The 19,259-nt window shown below is 42.0% G+C and overlaps 1 protein-coding gene across 3 annotated transcripts in view; it reads left to right on the forward strand.

The window, feature by feature from the left end:
- Positions 1–19,259, forward strand: part of LOC309700123 (cyclin-dependent kinase-like 5) — a 51,939-nt gene that overhangs the window by 17,014 nt on the left and 15,666 nt on the right. For all 3 annotated transcript variants that reach the window (XM_082523534.1, XM_082523536.1, XM_082523535.1), the window contains exons 4-9: positions 11,869–11,914; positions 12,089–12,225; positions 13,233–13,353; positions 15,064–15,123; positions 18,766–18,856; positions 18,979–19,168. In XM_082523534.1, coding sequence (XP_082379660.1) covers positions 11,869–11,914; positions 12,089–12,225; positions 13,233–13,353; positions 15,064–15,123; positions 18,766–18,856; positions 18,979–19,168 — 645 coding nt within the window. The remainder of the gene's footprint in view (positions 1–11,868; positions 11,915–12,088; positions 12,226–13,232; positions 13,354–15,063; positions 15,124–18,765; positions 18,857–18,978; positions 19,169–19,259) is intronic.

Raw genomic sequence — 19,259 nt, forward strand, 5'->3', positions numbered from 1 at the left:
AACAGAGCGAATGTTCTACTGAGTAGCAGAAAGCATCACATGATCACATGAGTCATCCTGTTAATAGCAAGTGAACACGAACATATGTGGCACATGCCAGGGCACAATGCTTGCTTCTTATGGTGAAGGCTCCTGGCAGCTCCACTGTGGCGTGGGGTTGTATTTTCCTGGCATGGTTCAGGTTCATAAAACCCCCGAGGGCCGGAGATTGATGCCAAAAAGAAGTCGTCCTTAGCGAATATGTTCAGGAAATGGTGGAGGATCAGTCAGTCATTTTTCACTAGGATACAGCCGAGTGAGACCATATATCACAGCCTGTTAATGCAGCAAATGCCACCTCACTGCCGTTTTAAAATATTTGGTATTAAGATGAATGTTTGGTGTATTGTTTGCAGCCTCAGGCTCAAGACTTGGGTGCCAGCTACCGTGGTACTGTGGGTGCCTTTGCTACCAATCAAGTCGATGACTAGAGCATACATATAAAATTTTAATCAAATTTGTACCACAGTGAGGTTTTACATCTATCTGCTCTCTGTTTTTTAGTAAAGAGTAAATTATTCACTAAAATGTCTCCCACTCTCCGACGCTGAATTTTTAAATAAATGTTTAAAAAAGTTCTTAAACACGGGCTGTGTGGGGTTATTCGCATTAAACTGCTTTTTGATGTGTTTGCAATAGAAAAGCACCTCAATCAGGGCCACAGTAGGACCAAATAACATTGTTATTTCACTCTACGCTCATTTATATTTACACGGGTGCAGAGAACAACATACTTACCTTCATACAACAGCGAGAACCGAGCACACACTAGTCCAAGCATCAGTGACATCACGTGTGAAAGGAAGAGATGGGTTGCAAAGTTGCTTGCAGGTGCACAGCAACTATGGGCAGACTAAAGCAGCTTTAGTAGTGTATAAGAGGATAAAGAGATCAACTTTAGCTTTGGGATATTAGTTGATATGCCAAGATTGTCTGACTGAACTAACTAAAGATTGTGCTTTGCCACCCCACATGTACTGCCAGCAGTCATGCATGACTAAATGATGTAAGGCCAAGGCTATATGGGGCATCATCCCATCTATAAAGGCTATATTTTTTAAAACAATAGAAAGAAGCCTCTGGTATATTTTAAAATAGATGTCTGAATATAAAGTTTTCCATACAAAACTTACAATGTCCACAGGTCCTCCATTTGTCCACCTCTGGACGCCCGGCATATATCCATACAGTGGTTACACTTGTCCCATACTTCTGCGAACATGACTTGTGCTACCTACCAGCAACCATGTGAAACCTCTTGCTAACAGTGCATGTCTCGATTGTTATCAGTGAATGGCTGTGGAATAAAAGCACAAATCCGACGATGATTTCTTTTGGATACACCCTGTATAATCCAGGAGATTTTTATCTGTTTATTTTATTAGGGTATAAACTATATAAGCCTTAGTGAACCCAGGTTTGACGCTGCTGAGCTGCAGGTTTAAATCTTTGCATTACTGGCTGTTGATTGATTGATTTTCTTTTTTTCCCCATATCATTAACCAACACAAAGCCTGACTTTTAGATCGTAACACGGCACTTTTAGTGGGGATTTTGCCTATTGTGTTAATTCACCTTAAGCTTTTTTCATGCCAGTTCATGTCATGCTGTTTCCATGACAGAGGTGGGTATTGTTTAATACCTACCTCTGAGTGCACAGAAGCAATTAGCAGTGGCGGCTTTGGCTTTGAAAGCATATGCTTTTAAACTGTGAGGTTACTCTCAGAATAGCACGTTTATTTATTTTTTTGCCTTTTGACCCTCCACATCTGACCGGAATCTGGCACCCTTGTATTTTTGCACTGTGGCTTCATGCTAGAAAGTAGACTGTGAAGGAGTAACACTAGGTGTGATGTCTAATTAGGTTGTGGCCACAAGTGTAATACGTGGTGCTCAAACATATTTAGCTTATAGAGTCATTTAAGACGTTTTTTTGCTGTGTGATTCATGGATAATTTACTCTTTAATGCTGTGTCACTTTGCCTACTGAGACAGAAATCTATTATCTGCTGGAGATTAGTCGTGTTTGCATTGCCTTTGCCTGTAACTTGCCATGCTGCAATTCAAAAATTAGCAATTAGTGTATTGACTAGATCTAACAGGCCCATCAGTGTTTTAGGAGCTGCCGTGTAGCATCAAGTGAGTCACGACCACTCTGCAGTCATCTGTTGTTTGTCCTATCTTAATCATTTTTTTCATATTATCTTTTATTTTAGTACTGCTTCAAGTCTTCTTCTTTTTTTTTTCGAGATTATATAACTGCTGGTGCTTTTTCCGCCAATAATTGAACTGATGCAGTAATTTTTTTCCCTCCCATATAAGCTGTCAATAACATCTAGATTTATTTAGTGGGAAAAAAAATGTCTACCGCCCCATTTGAAGCGAACAGTTATTTTTGCACCCAGTGAACAGAAACTGGGACAGAAGAGGAAAAACAGGACTTTCACAGCATTAAATGGGTCACCTTGAGTGGAACACTTGCCTATGTGGTCCTATTAGGAGCCAGAGAGAGAGAGAAAGACAGAGAGAGATGTAGAGGGGGCACATGTTTCCTGTCTGAATGTTAAAGTTGTAACTGTCTCCTGATAGATGGAGGCTATTTAAAGTATAAATCTGAAGCTTTGTCAAGCGCAGACTGTTGGTGCAGCCTTTTGTGTGCGCACGTCCTGGATATGGGCTTTTTCTTTTTGTCACGTGTTTATACATTACAGAGCTCAACGTGCACAGAAAGCACTACCTGGCTTCAGCCGACTTTAACATGCAGTTTAGTTTTAGTGAATCATTTACCTAAAGTTCCTTTTAGCTTTTGCCTTGACCCCATTTATTCAGTCATTGCCCAGCCCTGCACAAACACTTTTCACTAGTACCATAAAGCAAGCCAACCCAGTTTACTTTGCAAGAGTGCATGTTAGGATTAAATTCACTTATTATTTATTTAAATAGTGCCAGATCAGCTGTCATTTTAAAGTGCTGCATAATGTTAGGTGAACACCCTACAATATTCAGAGTTTCCCACAGGATTGCATTGTGGCAGTATCAAAGCGGAGGGGGCATATGCACTCGCAAGCACTCATTTAGCAGCAAATGAACCTTCAAACTAAGAGCGAGCAGATTGTCTAACAGTGACGTTATTGTCTTGGGCAAATGAAAAGTACTAATATATCACAAATAAGGCCCACGTAAAGCCGCTAATGTCACAGAGAGAACCCCGGTGAGCAAGCGTTTGGTGACAGTGGGGAGGAAGAACTCCATTTTAACAGGAAGATACCTCTGGAAGAACCCAGCACAGGTAGGAGCATCCATCAACCTCAAACAGCTGAGGTAAGCGAGAAGAGGAACATACAGAAGTGAAAAGAGGAAGAGAGATGCTCAGTGGATCATAGGATGTGCACCAGCAATTTGAGACAATAGCAGGATGATTGAGTAATAGTTCTGGGTCACCTGATTCAGCCCTCACTATAAGCTCTGTCGAAAAGGAAAGTTTTAATTTTAAAAGGAAACCTTTCTATGCTTCTTTCACTTTATGGTGACATGTTTAATCCAACTAAGGCTATGCAAAAGCTTTATTTACACTACTGCATTGACTCCTTGTTCAAGTGGAGGCCATTTTTTCACTTTTGACCTGGTTTCTCTGCTTTGCTCTCCGATCGCAGGTGAAACTGTGCATGCTGGACTTCGTGCTCATAAATACTGAACAGCAGGTTATTTTACTGAAACTCAGAAAGGAGACAAGGCTTTAGGGCTATCGGAGTCTAAACACATATTTCAAAGCTGTAAAAATAAAAACAAAAACAAAACAAAAACAGTAAATGTCTTCACTGGCAGAAGGCACAATAATAATGCCAAGGACAATCTCACATTTTATTTCACAGAATCATTATCCTGCAGCTAACCTTAATCCAATTCAATTTATGCAGCACCAATTCACATCGACAGTCACCTCATTGCTTTTTATTGTAAAGTAAAAACAACAGAATATTAGAAAGAAAACCTCAATGATCTACCAATCCCCTTTGAGCAGCACTTGGTGACAGTGGGGAGGGAAAACTCCCCACTTTTAAGGAAAAACTTCCTTAACAAGAAGAAAACTAACAGACCCAGGTTCAGCGAGGGTCAGACATCTGCTGTGTTGCTGCGGTGTGACGGAAAAGAAGACAGCATAAAGTGTCCAAGGACTCCTCGGGTTACTCTACCTACACCATATATTACCAAACAGACCAATCAGAGCTGGTGAAATCTCCAACAGTGAGACATGTGAATGCACCTATACAGCGAGGTCTTGATGGAGACTTATCCTTCAGGAGTTTGAATGTGAGAAGAAAGATTGAACTTCTAAATGAAGAAAAACTAATTTGGGAGAAATATCACATCTAATTTCAGTTACTTTCAGTGTTTTGGATCAGCTAAAGGCTGTATAAGGATTTGTGGGACTGATGTTGCATTTTAAAATGAAGAAAGGATTGATTGACACTTTTAGCGTAGGTCCTTCTTACTTTTTTATGCCTTTTAGATAGTCCATAGGAGTTATCTCCAGGGACGTGAGGGACTATCATTGAACATCACCTAGAGTCCCCTGCATTGTCTGAAGTGCTGGCTCAGCAGCCTTCTGTACAGAGGTGCTCACTGGGCCAAAGAAGGAAAACTCTGGCTCTTTGTACAGTATCAATAGTTCTGTTGGGGCAAAATTAAAGCTGCAACCTAAACATTTTTCACCAGCCTCTCGCTTTGCTTTGGGGTAATTTTTCTGCTACCATTGAACATTTTATTGGCTTTGCACTTGGAGCATTTATCATCACGGAGAACTACAGAGCTGTTATTACCAAATCTCACAGCCTGGCGGTTCACGTTTGATCTCCTTGTTTGGACAGTTGAGCATGGGATCTTGACACTAATAATATGAAGCTTTACAAGCCTGTGACACAAAACCAATGCTCCTAATGCTGGGTTCAGTGTTGTAGTTTGCCACAGGAGATCGGCAGCAAACACTTCAAACCAGATGGAAAAATGATGCACAAAGTAACACGGCAGAGTTATGACTGCATCCTCCACTGACTAATTGTGGAAAACACAGGAGATGACTGATTTAATCAAGATTATGAACAATGAATAACTTAATTTAATTTGACGTCTTTTATCAGTTCCAGTGGGTGAGATTTGCATAGTTACAAAACCGATTTATCAGTGTCTGGAAGTGAAAAATAATCCCACAGTGGGAGCTTTAATCACAACCAAAGCGACATCACAGGCGCCGTATATTTCCAGATGTTTTTAAAGGCGAAACAAACAGCTGCTGCATTTCTGGTTCGGGTGTGGCCAGAAATTAAAAGTAAACAAAAGCTGGTGATCTTCCGTTTTTATGGGCCGATGATTTTTTTTTTTTTAGTAACCGTATAAACAATGAAAGATGGTGGATTGGCCAGATGCTGGCAGATGTGTAAAAATAACTCCGGTCCGAGTGTCAGGTGAACTGAACTTCAGGTAAGAAGTTATGACCTGCAGTCTGTCTGGGTCAGATATAAACCAAGTTTAGTTGGAGTTTATTTTCGTTGTGCTGAGTTTTTACAGTCAGTTACAATAACTCGTACTGCGTACTAGCTAGCATGACGGAGTTTCTATACAGCTGGGTGGGTGCTATGATGTTACTGATAGTGAACTTTATTTTATTCACAAGGTTGGTTAGTAAAGTTGCCAACCGTGCCATAAAAAACGGAATCGTCCCGTATTCAGAGAAAATATTATGCGTTTCATATTGAGCTGAAAAGGAACATAGTTTGTCCCGTACTTCAGTTGGCATGGAAAAAGACACAAAGCTGGATTTATTCTGTGTCTTTACCTGCAGCTGCCTCTTCTTCTCTCGTTCAATCATGAAACTGATCATTGATCAGCTGATCTCTCTTGTTTGTTTATCGCCGACTTTGCGCCAGAAAGAGGAAACCAGCGGACGTCAGCTGTTGTTAGGATTTATTTAATATTAATTTCCAGTATCAGCTGATGTTTGCTGGAGCCACAGCCGTAAAAGCTGCTGGTCATGATATCTTTTTTTTTATCTGGTGAGAGGGAAACATGAAGATGAAACCAGGAGATGTTCTTACTGAATCATCAGAGCTGAACAGGTGATGGAGAAACAGGTTTACCTTTTAGGTGACATGAATGGGTTGAAGGGAAGTTATGAACTGTTTCTGAGAGACAAATAACACCAGGATCCTTTTTTTTATGTAGCTGACAGCTGGTAACTGTGCAGGGGCGGGTCTAGCAAAGTGTTGCCAGGGGACCAGGTAGGGCATTAACAGGGAAAGGGGGGCACAAAGAAATGCTTTTCTTTCTTATTCTCATTTAAAATGTCTCGCTTTTATTAGATAATTATCTGAATCTTACAACCAAAGTTTTTATCTTTATACCAACAAGACAGTGTACATCACTGTCACAACAGCGTTTGTTTTCATTCAAAGGCTTTATGGCTTTTCCTATAATACCTAGTGGGCCGGTCTCTAGTCAAAATGCCCAGGCCGGTTTTTTGTCCCAGTCCAGCCCTGGGCACGACACGCAGTGAACTAATCTGAGAGGGTGCATTAAAAAATGAATGGCCGGGTCAGCGGTGCACATCACAAATTAGCTCGCATAGACACATAAGTTGTGCCGCTTCTTAATGATGGTATCTTAGCTAACAACCCCAATTATCAGATTCAACTTGTAATTGGCTAAAAATCACTTAGCCTACTGGTGAGACGGACGTTGCTAGCTGTCAGTTTTTTCAAGCGATGTTGAAATTTCCACATTCCAACACTTCAAATGCTTCAGGAGCTCTCCGCTCAGCGCAGCAACTGTTGATATACAGCGTTATTAAATTTATTGCTAATGCAATTATATGGCACATTGACTTCTGAGGAAATTTTAGATGGCACTCGTCATCAAAAAGGTTGCCTACCCCTGTTATATCCAAAGCCGACCTTTTGTACGCTGCTGTTTTTGGTGATGATCATCATGTTATGGTACCTGGCCTTAGGAAACATCAAACAGGTGTTTGTGCCATCCGGGCGGTGGGAGAGGGACTGTGCTCGTAGTAAATAATCATTTACCCAGCTTGGTTTCTCTCTCACATGAATGAGCTTCACAGTCCATCGCCACATGGGAATTCCTACAAAGCTTAAAATAAAAGGCAACTCAGAAAGGTTCAGAGCGCCTGGTGTTCTGCGCCGATCCCTACAACATTAACATGCTGTCATAATGAACTACAAAACTCTTGACTGTTATAATTTGCTCCTGGATGGCTGTTATCAGCTGAGAGATGAGAGCGAGCGCTGTGTATGTGTGCCGGATTTGCCATCACTCTGGCTGCAATTTGTACCTGAAGCAGAAATAACTTGAACCGACTTAAATGACTCATGTGATGCAGTGTGAACTGGAGCAAAGAAAGAGGAAAGTTTGCAGTCATTCGCCGGGTGGTTTAGGTGTTTTTCTGCAGAGGTGGAGATGATGGGAGTGTTCTCTTTGAGGACCCACTTCTGAGACCTCGGGCTGGTGCGATACAGCGCTTCTTCCCTCTGCTGTGGCAAGTGTGTGTTTACTGGCACGCTGCTGTGTCCGTGTCAGAGAGTGCAGAAAAACATTTTATATTATCAGAGATTTCAACAATGCTGTTTTCAAAGGTTGTTTTGGGGGGGAAATGGGCAGTGGTCTCTGGGTGGAACTGAGGTGAGACAAGAAGTAAAATCAACTGAAACACCTACAGATCAAATAAACAGGCCACACGTCATTTTAAAGTGGCCCTAAGGTGCTTTTTTCCCCCTTATTTTCTGACTTATACACTCACAGGCCACCTGCTCAACTTCTTACTAATCCAAATATCTCATCAACCATACACATGAAAGCAACTCAGTGCACTTGGGCATGTAGATGTGGTCTTAGTTTTCCACATTCAGTGAGCTTGTTGTCACTGCATACCTTGCTTTTTGATGTACTGCTCACAGAGGCAAGGCCAGAAACCTTCACAAATTTTTCGCGATCCAAACAGTTTCTTTAGCTCTAGAAATACTTGTAATTTTCCATCGATTTTTCACACTTCCTGTGTGTAATGGCAACATCACCAGATAAAGAGTAGCAGTGTATTTTGCAAAGGCATCCAATAAACCAAATTAGACCATTTGGTGGGCAGGTTCTGGCCTTGGTCCACATCTTTGATGGCTGATCTTTAAACTTGCAGCTTCAGAGAGTTTTTTTTCTACTTTTCGATATTTATGATTTCAAAGTTAGGGGATGTACTTTATATGATTCATGTGATGACCGTCTTATTGGAGTTATTTGCTGGTTTATGTATGTAGTTTTTTTGTGCTGGTTAAAAATAACTGCAAGCTGGTGAGACTTTGACGATGTGTATCTGCTGTGTCCTTTAAAGTAATCGCTCACTTTATCTTCAATCCAGGTTCCTTATTTATATGAGAGTTGAGTGATGAAGAAGATCTTTTTCGTTTCGCTGTCATGAAAGCGGAAATATACAACAATCAAAATCTAAAGGAAAACAAACCCAAAAAAATGTCCCACATTAGAATCAGCAGATTGTTTTAAACAGTGGCATCGGTCCAGACTTTCACCATCTGTCCATCCCTGCATGCAGTTTAAGCTTCTGATTTTCTGCGTCCTGATGTTTTGAACTGAATGTGTAGCTTCTGATCAGGTCTAATTTCCTCCATTAGTGATCAAGGTTCACACATGAGAAAGGTTGTTTAGTCTCTGCTGCTCGCCGTCTTCCTTCACTCAGGCTGGCGTGCTCTGACCCCGCTGTGAGTCATCTTGCATTTCTCGATGCTGGCAGGAGTGCTGGCTGTTCGCTCTGATCCATGCTGTAGTGGTGCGACGCTGCCTTTGGCTTTCTGAAGGAGGGGTGGGGGGGAACTGGAGCACAGCTCTGAGCCATAGGCAGAAATACCAGGCCTAACTAGGACATGTCAAAAAACGGGGCTAGTGGCGGGGTGTCTCTCTCGCAGAGAACTTCCTGAAGGGATGACAAGAAGTATCTTGCCGTTGATGAGTTCCGAATTTCTTCTTCTGCTCCACTTATTGTTGATAATTTTGCACCTTATACCTTTTAACAAATAACACAGATGCTTTTTAGAATTATTGAGCTTTAAAGTTTTGCAGGTACACTGGTTCTGTTTGTGCTGCACTTCAACAGTGACTCATTCTCCCAGTTTTTTCTATGGTATGACCCCTTATTACAAAGCAAAGCCTAGTCATCGAGCGTTTGATTTGCCCATCGCACTAGAGCTGCAGATAATGATCCATTTACAATTTTTCTATGGACCTTCTCTGCTTTTCTTTATTTTCTGTCATATATATGCTGTTAAAATGGAGACTGTTCATATAAAGCATGGCCAGAGTTTGAATAATTAGGTCAGTGTCTGTACAAGTAATCACTGTGATCTAAAAGCTCAGATTTTGCGCAGCTCTAAATGCTTTTTCTGACATCACAGAAAGTTGATATGCCCAATATCCTCCTGAGAACCGAGGAAACAAGTATTTTTCAGTTAAATTTTTTGTGATGTCTTGCCTATTTGCAGCTAAAAGAGGCCACCCAAACACATGAGATGTCCTTGGCCAGGATGTCTTCTTTTGACTTCAACGGTGGTTAATAGGATAGCTCAAATAAGTCAAAAGATACAGACCAAAACCAAATGTCCATTAAGAGGACATAAATGTATAGGCTGGTTCTCATGAGGATATGGTCATCTCAAAATAGACAAATGTCTCGCTTATTAATCACTCAAGTAAGTACTCTTGTATATGAATCCTGTTTATTGATTTCATTTGCTTACATTTCAACTAGGAAACTTGGTGTAATTTGAGATTAGATACATATAATCAGATTAAATAACATTGTAACCTCTCAGATCCACATCGTGACCCTTTCTGGATGTCCTGAGCCCCATGTGAGCCTTTTTGCAACTTGTTTTTCTGTTTTTGGGTGCTAACAAGCTCAGTTAGCACGGTGCAGACTATCATAGACCGAATGGCCCATTTTCCAGTCTGGCCTCTACAACATCTCCCTGCACACTCTCAACCCGCTACACTAAGTGCTGCTCCAAACCAACAAATCTTCCCCTTTAAAGTAGGTTACAGAGCCCTCCTACCTTGAGTCTGCGCTGATGCAGGTGTACTAACCTCAATTTGTGAAGGTGTAGGACCTTTTTTATGTCCCATATGCAGGAAACCGCATGCACCAGTGAAGGAGATCTTTGTGATTATACCAGGACTGTTAGAGTAATGAAGAGAATTGATGGGTTTGGACACAGTTTTTGAAACATGCTTCACACATTATTTAGTTTTTTAATGTTTTTGTTATCAATTCTGATATTAAAGACCAAAATGAAGATAAAAATTAAGGCAAATGGTAGCATTTAAGGAATTGTTGGTGATAATGGAGCAAATTTCCATTAATGATTGACAAACTCTTTATACCTTTATACTGGCATCATGATCTGATAGCGGTATAAATCTCTGAAGATGCTGATTACCAGTTCCTGTTTCTGTCTGAGAAAGTTGAGGGTGTCTTAAAGCTTGCATGCAACTTCATAAGTTTTCAGATGGGCTGTTTGTAGAAATAACTATCAGATAATATGCATTAAAGAACATTGAAGGCAAAGGTTATCACAAAGAAAGAAACTGGCCTCTATCAAGCTATACCAATGTTCATTTAATTGGTTGAGGTGTGTATTTTAATATGAGGGTCTATGGCAGACTTGGGCAATTAATTTTCCCAAGGGGGCACATGAGGAATGGACTGTTGTGGAGTCCTGGTCCACAGCAGTTCAGTTTTATCAAGTGAGAGATATCTAGCTTAAAGTCAGAGTCAATGTCAGACAGGACAGGGTATCTGGATTTGTTAAACTTCATCACTGAGAATGTTGGTTCACATATGATGGTAGATCCAAAGAGAACATCTTCTAATCTTTAGCACTGGCATACAAAACAGCTCCCGGTGTATAAGAATATAAATGCTTATTTCACTTCTGGGTTCTTTTTAGTCACTTGATCTTGTATCTTTTTCAAAAGTCCACCATTCTTCCGTGTCAGATTTGGACAAAGTCCAGTTTTTCCCATTTCAGCTCAAGCCTTTCCAAGCAAGCACTTACCTCCATGAACAAATCATTCCCTGTCCCTTTCACTGAGTGCATTGCTGCCAGCTCCTCCAAAATCTCCAACTCTGTCTTCATCCCGCTTACAAAGATGAGTAACTGGGCAGATATCACAACTCTCATCCAGAGCCGAGTAGCCATCGGCTCATTGTCAAACACTTCTTTTTTTCTCAGGGCATATCAGCTCAGGAAAGTTGACCAAACACTCTAATAAACTCCCCAGCAGAGATTGGCTCACTTACTTTGGTTTATAATTTTTGTGGGAAATAACAAAACTGGTCTTGACTGCTCCATCCTTGGATGTGTAAAAAGTCATGTCGATTTTGCAGCTTTCCTCGCAAACGTTCAGATGTCCGTTCTCACTTTTTTCCAGCTTCAAAGTTGCTGCTTGAAACACAGTTTCAGGTTCAAAGCAATATCCCCATCCTGCATGCTAACGTGAATGCTACTGATATTTAATTAGGCATGCTTTTTGTAGATTTGGACTTGAACATCTGTTTGTGTTGCTGATTAAATAATTTATATACTTTCAGCCACAGTCCCCACAGCTGAATGCAAAAATGTGTTATTCTCACTACTGAACGCAGTAGTAAAGGCAGCAGCAGTAACACTAATATTCATGATTTGAGTCAGCCTCACTGTTGTGTTTTTCCACTGTCGTGATGCAATGACAGGATTGATTTCTGTGTTTTTGCTGCAGGACACCAATGAAATTGTGGCCATTAAGAAATTCAAGGACAGCGAAGGTAAGAGGGCTCTTCGCTCCCGATGGGCAGGCCTCATCAGAGAGCACTTATGATTTCTATTGTAATGCAGGCTGTCCTCGTCCTTTATTTCTACTGGCCTGCTGCATCCCATATCTATCACAACATGGCAGCTCAGTGTGATCCTCATTTCCTGTCTGTCTCACCTCCACGCAGAAAATGAAGAGGTCAAAGAAACGACCCTGCGGGAGCTCAAAATGCTCCGCACGCTCAAGCAGGAGAATATTGTTGAGCTGAAAGAAGCCTTCCGCCGAAGAGGGAAGCTGTACCTTGTTTTCGAATATGTGGAGAAGGTAGGTTTCCTCCACAGGCCGATACCTGCGCTGACTCTGGTGTTACTCTCACCCGTCGCCTGTAGCAGAACAAGTTCAGCACACTCTTCTCTTCTTCTGGCTTCACTTACCGTAACATCAACAGAACGATGAATGAAGGTGGTTATCAGCTCAATAATTCAATCCAGGGTTTTCCCAACCTCACTGTGAAAGAGATAACATTGGCAGCATATGACGAATGACAAACACAGGGAGGTATACTGGCAACAGAGCAGGATATTTTCCAAAATAACAGCAAACTACAATATTTGAAAAAATACAAAGAGGTTAAACACATAATAGAGGCTGAAAGCAACAGAGCTGCAGCAGCCAAAGCAGCAGCGGGCGAGTTTGTGTGATAGGGAAAGGCTGTAGAGCACTGTGGTATTAAAACACCTGGTCTGAATGTGTAGGACTAGTAAAGGTACAAGTAAAGAACAACCAGAAGAAACATCATTCAAACCTGTAAGTTGCTCAAAATCCAAATTTCAAGTTGGCCAGCAAATATGAGGCTTAGCTTATCACTAAATTAAGTTCTATTCAACATTATAATTGTTTAAAATTGCTCACAAAATCAGGTAAAAAGCAGAAAAAAGTCCTCGTCTTCAAAATAAAATACTTTAGACCAGAGCTATTAAACGCATTACAGCTTCAGAAATGGCAGCCCGAAGCAGTCAACGCATTGTTCTCACTTAATGAACCTTCTATTCACAAAATAGATAATTAAAAAATAGGTATTGTTTCTCAAATATGAACCATTTTTCTCCAACAGAAAAAAAAACAGACTTTTGTCACACTTTAAAAAGCATGTCGATCTCTTACCTCAAATACAACCTGCACCAGAGGTGGTCAGGTCTGGACGGGTCCTCCCGATGCTGAAAACTCAGGGTTAAACCTAGAATTCGTTCGCTAAACCCCCAAATCCCTCATGATAATAAAGAGCTCAGCTTTGATTTCTTCAACTGTGTCTTTTTCCCTCTCTCTTTTAGAATATGCTCGAACTGCTCGAGGAGTTACCAAACGGTGTGCCGAGTGAAAAAGCGCGCAGCTACATCTTCCAGCTAATCAAAGCAATTCACTGGTGCCATAAGCATGACATTGTTCACCGAGGTAAGGCGTTTTTCTTGACCTGAACATAGCGTACAGAGTGTTAGTACGATAGAGGAGAGGCCCCCAGAGCAGGAAGACAAATGCAGCATTATTTTGCTTACACTGGAGAAAAAACATGGTCATTCCATATAAAATCCACCAAACTGGAGAAAATTTCCCACACGAGCCCTTCAGAATCACCTGGTTTCCATAGTGTAGTGATTTACATGTGTGTCTAACAAGCAAAAGGTCCCTGGTTTGAGCCCATGAGAAGACACAAATACCTTTGGGGTTGCATCTGGTGTAAAAATCTGTGGCAACCCCTTGTGAATAGGGTATGCTGATAGTGCTCTTTATGTGAGACTGCACAGCACTTTTATTACTTGTCCTCCTTTCCCACATCTTGAGACAGTATCCCAAATTTTGACTGAAAATGTGGTGTGAAGTGATACAATATTTCTGTCTCATAATTGGTTAAAAATGGCTAAAATTGTAAGATATGGTGCAAAAAAACATGTATGAGAGTATGGATGCATCTTTACTGAAACCCAAAGACGGCTAAAGATCTTTTATTAGCAAGAGAGTTGGAAATGTTGCATTTAAATGTAATATATTTGACTACCTCTCAGTATTATTAACACGTCTCACTTTGTCCCACGTTCAGTTTGTTGTGATATGGTCACCTTACTCATTAAGAAGAGAGCCGCCAAAAGGAGCTTTGATGCATCATGTAAAATTTTACCTTCTTACTATGAATATTTTCCAAGTGCATCACAATTTGGTGTTTTTTAATTTGTTCAGTCCTCCTATGTTTTTAAATACAGAAGACTGATATAAAATACATTTGAGAATTGTTAAAACTTTGAGCATCAATATTATGGGATACATCATACTCTCTGTAACATCTAAATATTTTTGGGTCCAGCTTCATGGTTCGTATCACTATGTGAGACAGGTGTTTGGTCAGAATAAGCTCACTTTCTATCTGTTTAGCTTCATAGTTTCATCTTTTTCTTTTGGCTGCTCCCTTTAGAGGTCACCACAGTGGATCATCTACCTCCATCTCGCCCTGTCCCTAGCATCCTCCTCTGTCACACCAACCCTGTGCATATCCTCATCCATGAACTTCCTCTGAGTTTCCTCTTTTCCTCCTGTCTGGCAGCTCCATATTCAACATCCTTTGCCCATTGCATCCACTGTCCCTCCTCTGCACATGTTCAAACATCTCAAACTATAACTTTGTCTCAAACCCGCTCAGCCTGAGCTGTGCCTCTAATATACTCATTCCATACCTATCAATCCTGGTCAATCCCCATGATATCATAGCATCTTCAGCATTATATCTATCAGCATTATAACTAAGCGATGTACTGTTCACTAGAAGACCTTTTGGTGAATCAGTGGCAGCAGAGCAGGAAACCAGATGGCCCATGTGAGCTTTTGGCACACTGAGAGCAACAGAGCAGGCATCCAAATGGCCTGTAGTATATCCAGGCACCCATATGACAATGTTATCGAGGGATTCAGTGTATGGGTTATAGTTTTTTTTCCCCCCAATCTGTGCATTTTTGCTGATGAAATTCCATTTCTCTGAAGGGTAATCATTCAAATCGCTCTCTCAATGAAACAGATGAATGTGTGGTGGCAGAAACTGATGGAAGTGATGTAATAGCGATGATGATAATGATGCCCCTCTCCAGCTTACTCTCCATCTGTGTTCTTCCTCCTCAGACATAAAGCCAGAAAACCTTCTCATCAGCTCCGATGACGTCCTCAAGTTATGTGACTTCGGTGAGCCCCTCTATTCGATCCTCGCGCTGTAAGAAAGGTGCTCAAACAGTCAGAGCTGTGATGTAAAAGGAGTGTTTTCAACAGATACTATATTTGGCTGAAACCAGTGCTTCAGGAGTGCAGCAGGCAGGCTTCATCCGGTTATCTAAAGCGGTGTGTGCGCCTCCCCTCTCTGCGGCTGGTCATTCTTCTTTCATCTCAATTAATGAAATGTGTTGGGCAACAAGAGCATAATCATGCTTCAGCTCAGTCTGGCGGCGCCACAACAGAAGCAGGGGGAAACGTAAAACATGGCGTGGCCAGAATCACACAGGCAATCTGGTGTGAGAGACTGAAGACCTGCTGTTTGCTCTGTGTCAGCCAAAGGCATTGAGAGAAGAGACACGGGCCAAACAGACTCCGCTGTGAAGGTTTACGTTTCAGACCGAGTCTTGCCGCGCGCAGTCACTTTCACTGTGTGTTGTTTTGATCGGGGAGTTGGAGCTCTGAGAAACTGGAAATGAATGGCTGGGTTAATGTAGTAAATGTCCAATTGTGAGGGAAAAGTTTCTCCTTGTTTAAACTTGTTTAACCTAATATCATGTAAAGGTTCAAAGGGTTTCACAGGCAATATAAAAACACTATAAATATGCTGTCTATCTATTCATCTATCTATCTGTCCATCTATCTATCTATCTATACACACACACACACACACACACACACACACACACACACACACACACACACACATATATATACACACACACACACACACACACACACACACACACATATATATATACACACACACACACACACACACACACACACACACACACATATATATATATACACACACACACACACACACACACACACACACACATATATATATATATATATATATACATATATGCAGAAGTGACTAGCACAAGTCACCATCAAGTGCGGGATCTACCAAGGAGATGCTCTGTCCCCACTGCTGTTCTGCATAGGCCTGAACCCCCTCAGTGAGATCATTAACAAGACTGGCTACGAATACCGACTACGGAACGGAGCAGTTGTCAGCCACCTCCTGTACATGGATGACATCAAGCTGTATGCCAAGAGTGAGCGAGACATCGATTCATTGATCCACACTACCAGGCTATACAGCAATGACATTGGAATGTCGTTCGGACTGGAGAAGTGTAGTCGGATGGTAACAAAGAGAGGGAAGGTAGTCAGAACTGAGGGGATTGAACTACCAGAAGGCAACATTGCAGACATAGAGGACAGTTACAAGTACCTGGGGATCCCGCAGGCAAATGGGAACCATGAAGAGGCCGCTAGAAAAGCTGCAACCACCAAGTACCTGCAGAGGGTCAGGCAAGTCCTGAGGAGTCAGCTGATCACGCCCTGCCCGTGATCAGGTACCCTGCTGGGGTAATAGGCTGGCCAAAGGAGGAGATAGAAGCCACTGACATATAGACAAGAAAGCCCCTTACCATGCATGGAGGGTTTCACCCCAAGTCCAGCACCCTGAGGCTGTACGCTAAGCGAAAGGAAGGGGGCCGGGGACTGGTGAGTGGCAGCACCACAGTCCAGGATGAGACAACGAACATCCAAGAATACATCATGAAGATGGCCCCAACTGACCGAGTGCTCAGTGAATACCTCAGGCAGCAGAAACCCAAGAAAGAGGAGGGAGACGAGGAACCATCATGGAAGGACAGGCCCCTGCACGGTATGTACCACCGGCAGATAGAGGAGGTGGCTGATATCCAGAAATCCTACCAGTGGCTGGACAAAGCTGGACTGAAAGACAGCACAGAGGCACTAATCATGGCAGCACAAGAACAAGCTCTGAGTACAAGATCCATAGAGGCTGGGGTCTATCACACCAGGCAAGACCCCAGGTGCAGGCTGTGTAAAGATGCCCCAGAGACAATCCAGCACATAACAGCAGGGTGCAAGATGCTAGCAGGCAAGGCATACATGGAACGCCATAACCAAGTGGCCGGCATAGTGTACAGGAACATCTGTGCCGAGTATAACCTGGAAGTCCCGAGGTCAAAATGGGAGATGCCCCCAAGGGTGGTGGAGAATGACCGAGCTAAGATCCTGTGGGACTTCAGATACAGACGGACAAAATGGTGGTGGCTAACCAACCGGACATAGTGGTGGTAGACAAACAGAAGAAGACGGCTGTAGTGATCGATGTAGCGGTTCCGAATGACAGCAATATCAGGAAGAAGGAACACGAGAAGCTGGAGAAATACCAAGGGCTCAGAGAAGAGCTCGAGAGGATGTGGAGGGTGAAGGTAACGGTGGTCCCCGTGGTAACCGGAGCACTAGGTGCGGTGACTCCCAAGCTAGGCGAGTGGCTCCAGCAGATCCCGGGAATAACATCGGAGATCTCTGTCCAGAAGAGCGCAGTCCTGGGAACAGCTAAGATACTGCGCAGGGCCCTCAAGCTCCCAGGCCTCTGGTAGAGGACCCGAGCTTGAAGGATAAACCGCCCGCAGGGGCGTGCTGGGTGTTTTTATATATATATATATATATCTATATGCCAGCTGTCATGAAAAATAAACGGTAAAAATTACCAACTTCATGTTTTTATACTCTAATCTGAATGAGCACACTGGATCTAATTTGAATTAAAATTTCACTGGAATTAATCAAGCATAAGACTCAACCGCTTAAATGAGTTTTTGTCTCCAGGAAGTAAATAACTATAATTTGGCATCTTAATCAATAAATTAAAAATGTTTTTTACTATTTTTTCTTCTTTTTGAAAAACATTGAATTAGAAAATGCATGGATGACAACAATAATTACATTTTAGCAGTAAGAGAATCCTTTTGATTAAAAGGCTTGTGCATACTAGTGATACCAGCACAAAAACCATTTTGGTAATTACTAATACTGTTAATTTAGGACAGCTGTGGTATAAACCTCACATTTGGTGGGGGTCTAATAAATTTCCATTGCACCATATATAATGTAGAATGAAGAAGTCTCTTTCAATTAGGATACTTTTTAATATTATTTGATCATAATTAGAAATCCTAGAAGGCAGCTATTTTAATATACAGTAACAGTCATATTATTTTAAAAAAAACTCAGATTGATTGGAAATAAACTTATTTCCCAGCATGTTGAGTACCGTTCTTGAAAACTGTAATCAAATTGATAGGAAAACAAACTAAAACAGTTAAAATAACTGAATAAGCTAAATGCACGAGTGCCAAAGTGCAGACAAGCTGCAAAAAATGTTGAAGATGCAGTCACCCTGTATCTGTTGGTTATGTGAGTAATTGGCAATAAAACATACCAACATGAATATTAAACTGGAACGTGTCTATATGTATGTAAGAGAGCTAGAGGCTCTAAAGGTGTGCTTCGATGCTTGTGCAGCCAAAAAAGCATCTCACATTAATCAGCTGAAGAATTCAAAAGGCAGGATCTGCTGCTGTCAAAGTGTTCAGGAAAAAAAGATCACATCTGGCGTCGTCTCTGACCTAACTTTACAAACTACTTTGTAAGTCAAAGCTTTAAAGCATAATGAGCGTCCAGAGAGACATTCAGCTGAAATTCATTTTTAGGTTTCTCAGCATGTGGAGCATAACTAAAAGCTCCTCATCATATCCTATTGCTTTCTCTGTCTTCTCTTGCCAGGCTTTGCACGTAATCTCTCTGAGGGGACTGACGCCAATTACACCGAGTATGTGGCCACTAGATGGTACCGGTCTCCGGAGCTCCTGCTCGGGTACGCCTGCTATTTTTTTACGTTTTCCCTTTAAGCTCTGTCCAGTCACCACACTGACATAAATTCTTATTAGCTCTCATTATGCGTGGCCTCTCACCACCCTCTTAAATCTGCGGTCTCAGGGCTCCTTACGGGAAGGCGGTGGACATGTGGTCAGTGGGCTGCATCTTAGGAGAGCTGAGTGACGGGCAGCCGCTGTTCCCGGGAGAGAGCGAGATCGACCAGCTCTTTACCATCCAGAAAGTGCTGGGACCCCTGCCACCAGAGCAGATGAAGCTCTTCTATAACAACCCTCGCTTCCACGGGCTGAGGGTAACTTCAGGCCCCCCCCCCCATACTCTGCTGACCCATCCCTCCATGCTGCTCTTATCACTGCTTTTCTTTCCTCTCTCTCCTTGCTGTC

The sequence above is a fragment of the Aulonocara stuartgranti genome (genome assembly GCF_965226115.1).
Source record: "Aulonocara stuartgranti genome assembly, chromosome: 23".
NCBI classification, from domain to species: domain Eukaryota; kingdom Metazoa; phylum Chordata; class Actinopteri; order Cichliformes; family Cichlidae; genus Aulonocara; species Aulonocara stuartgranti.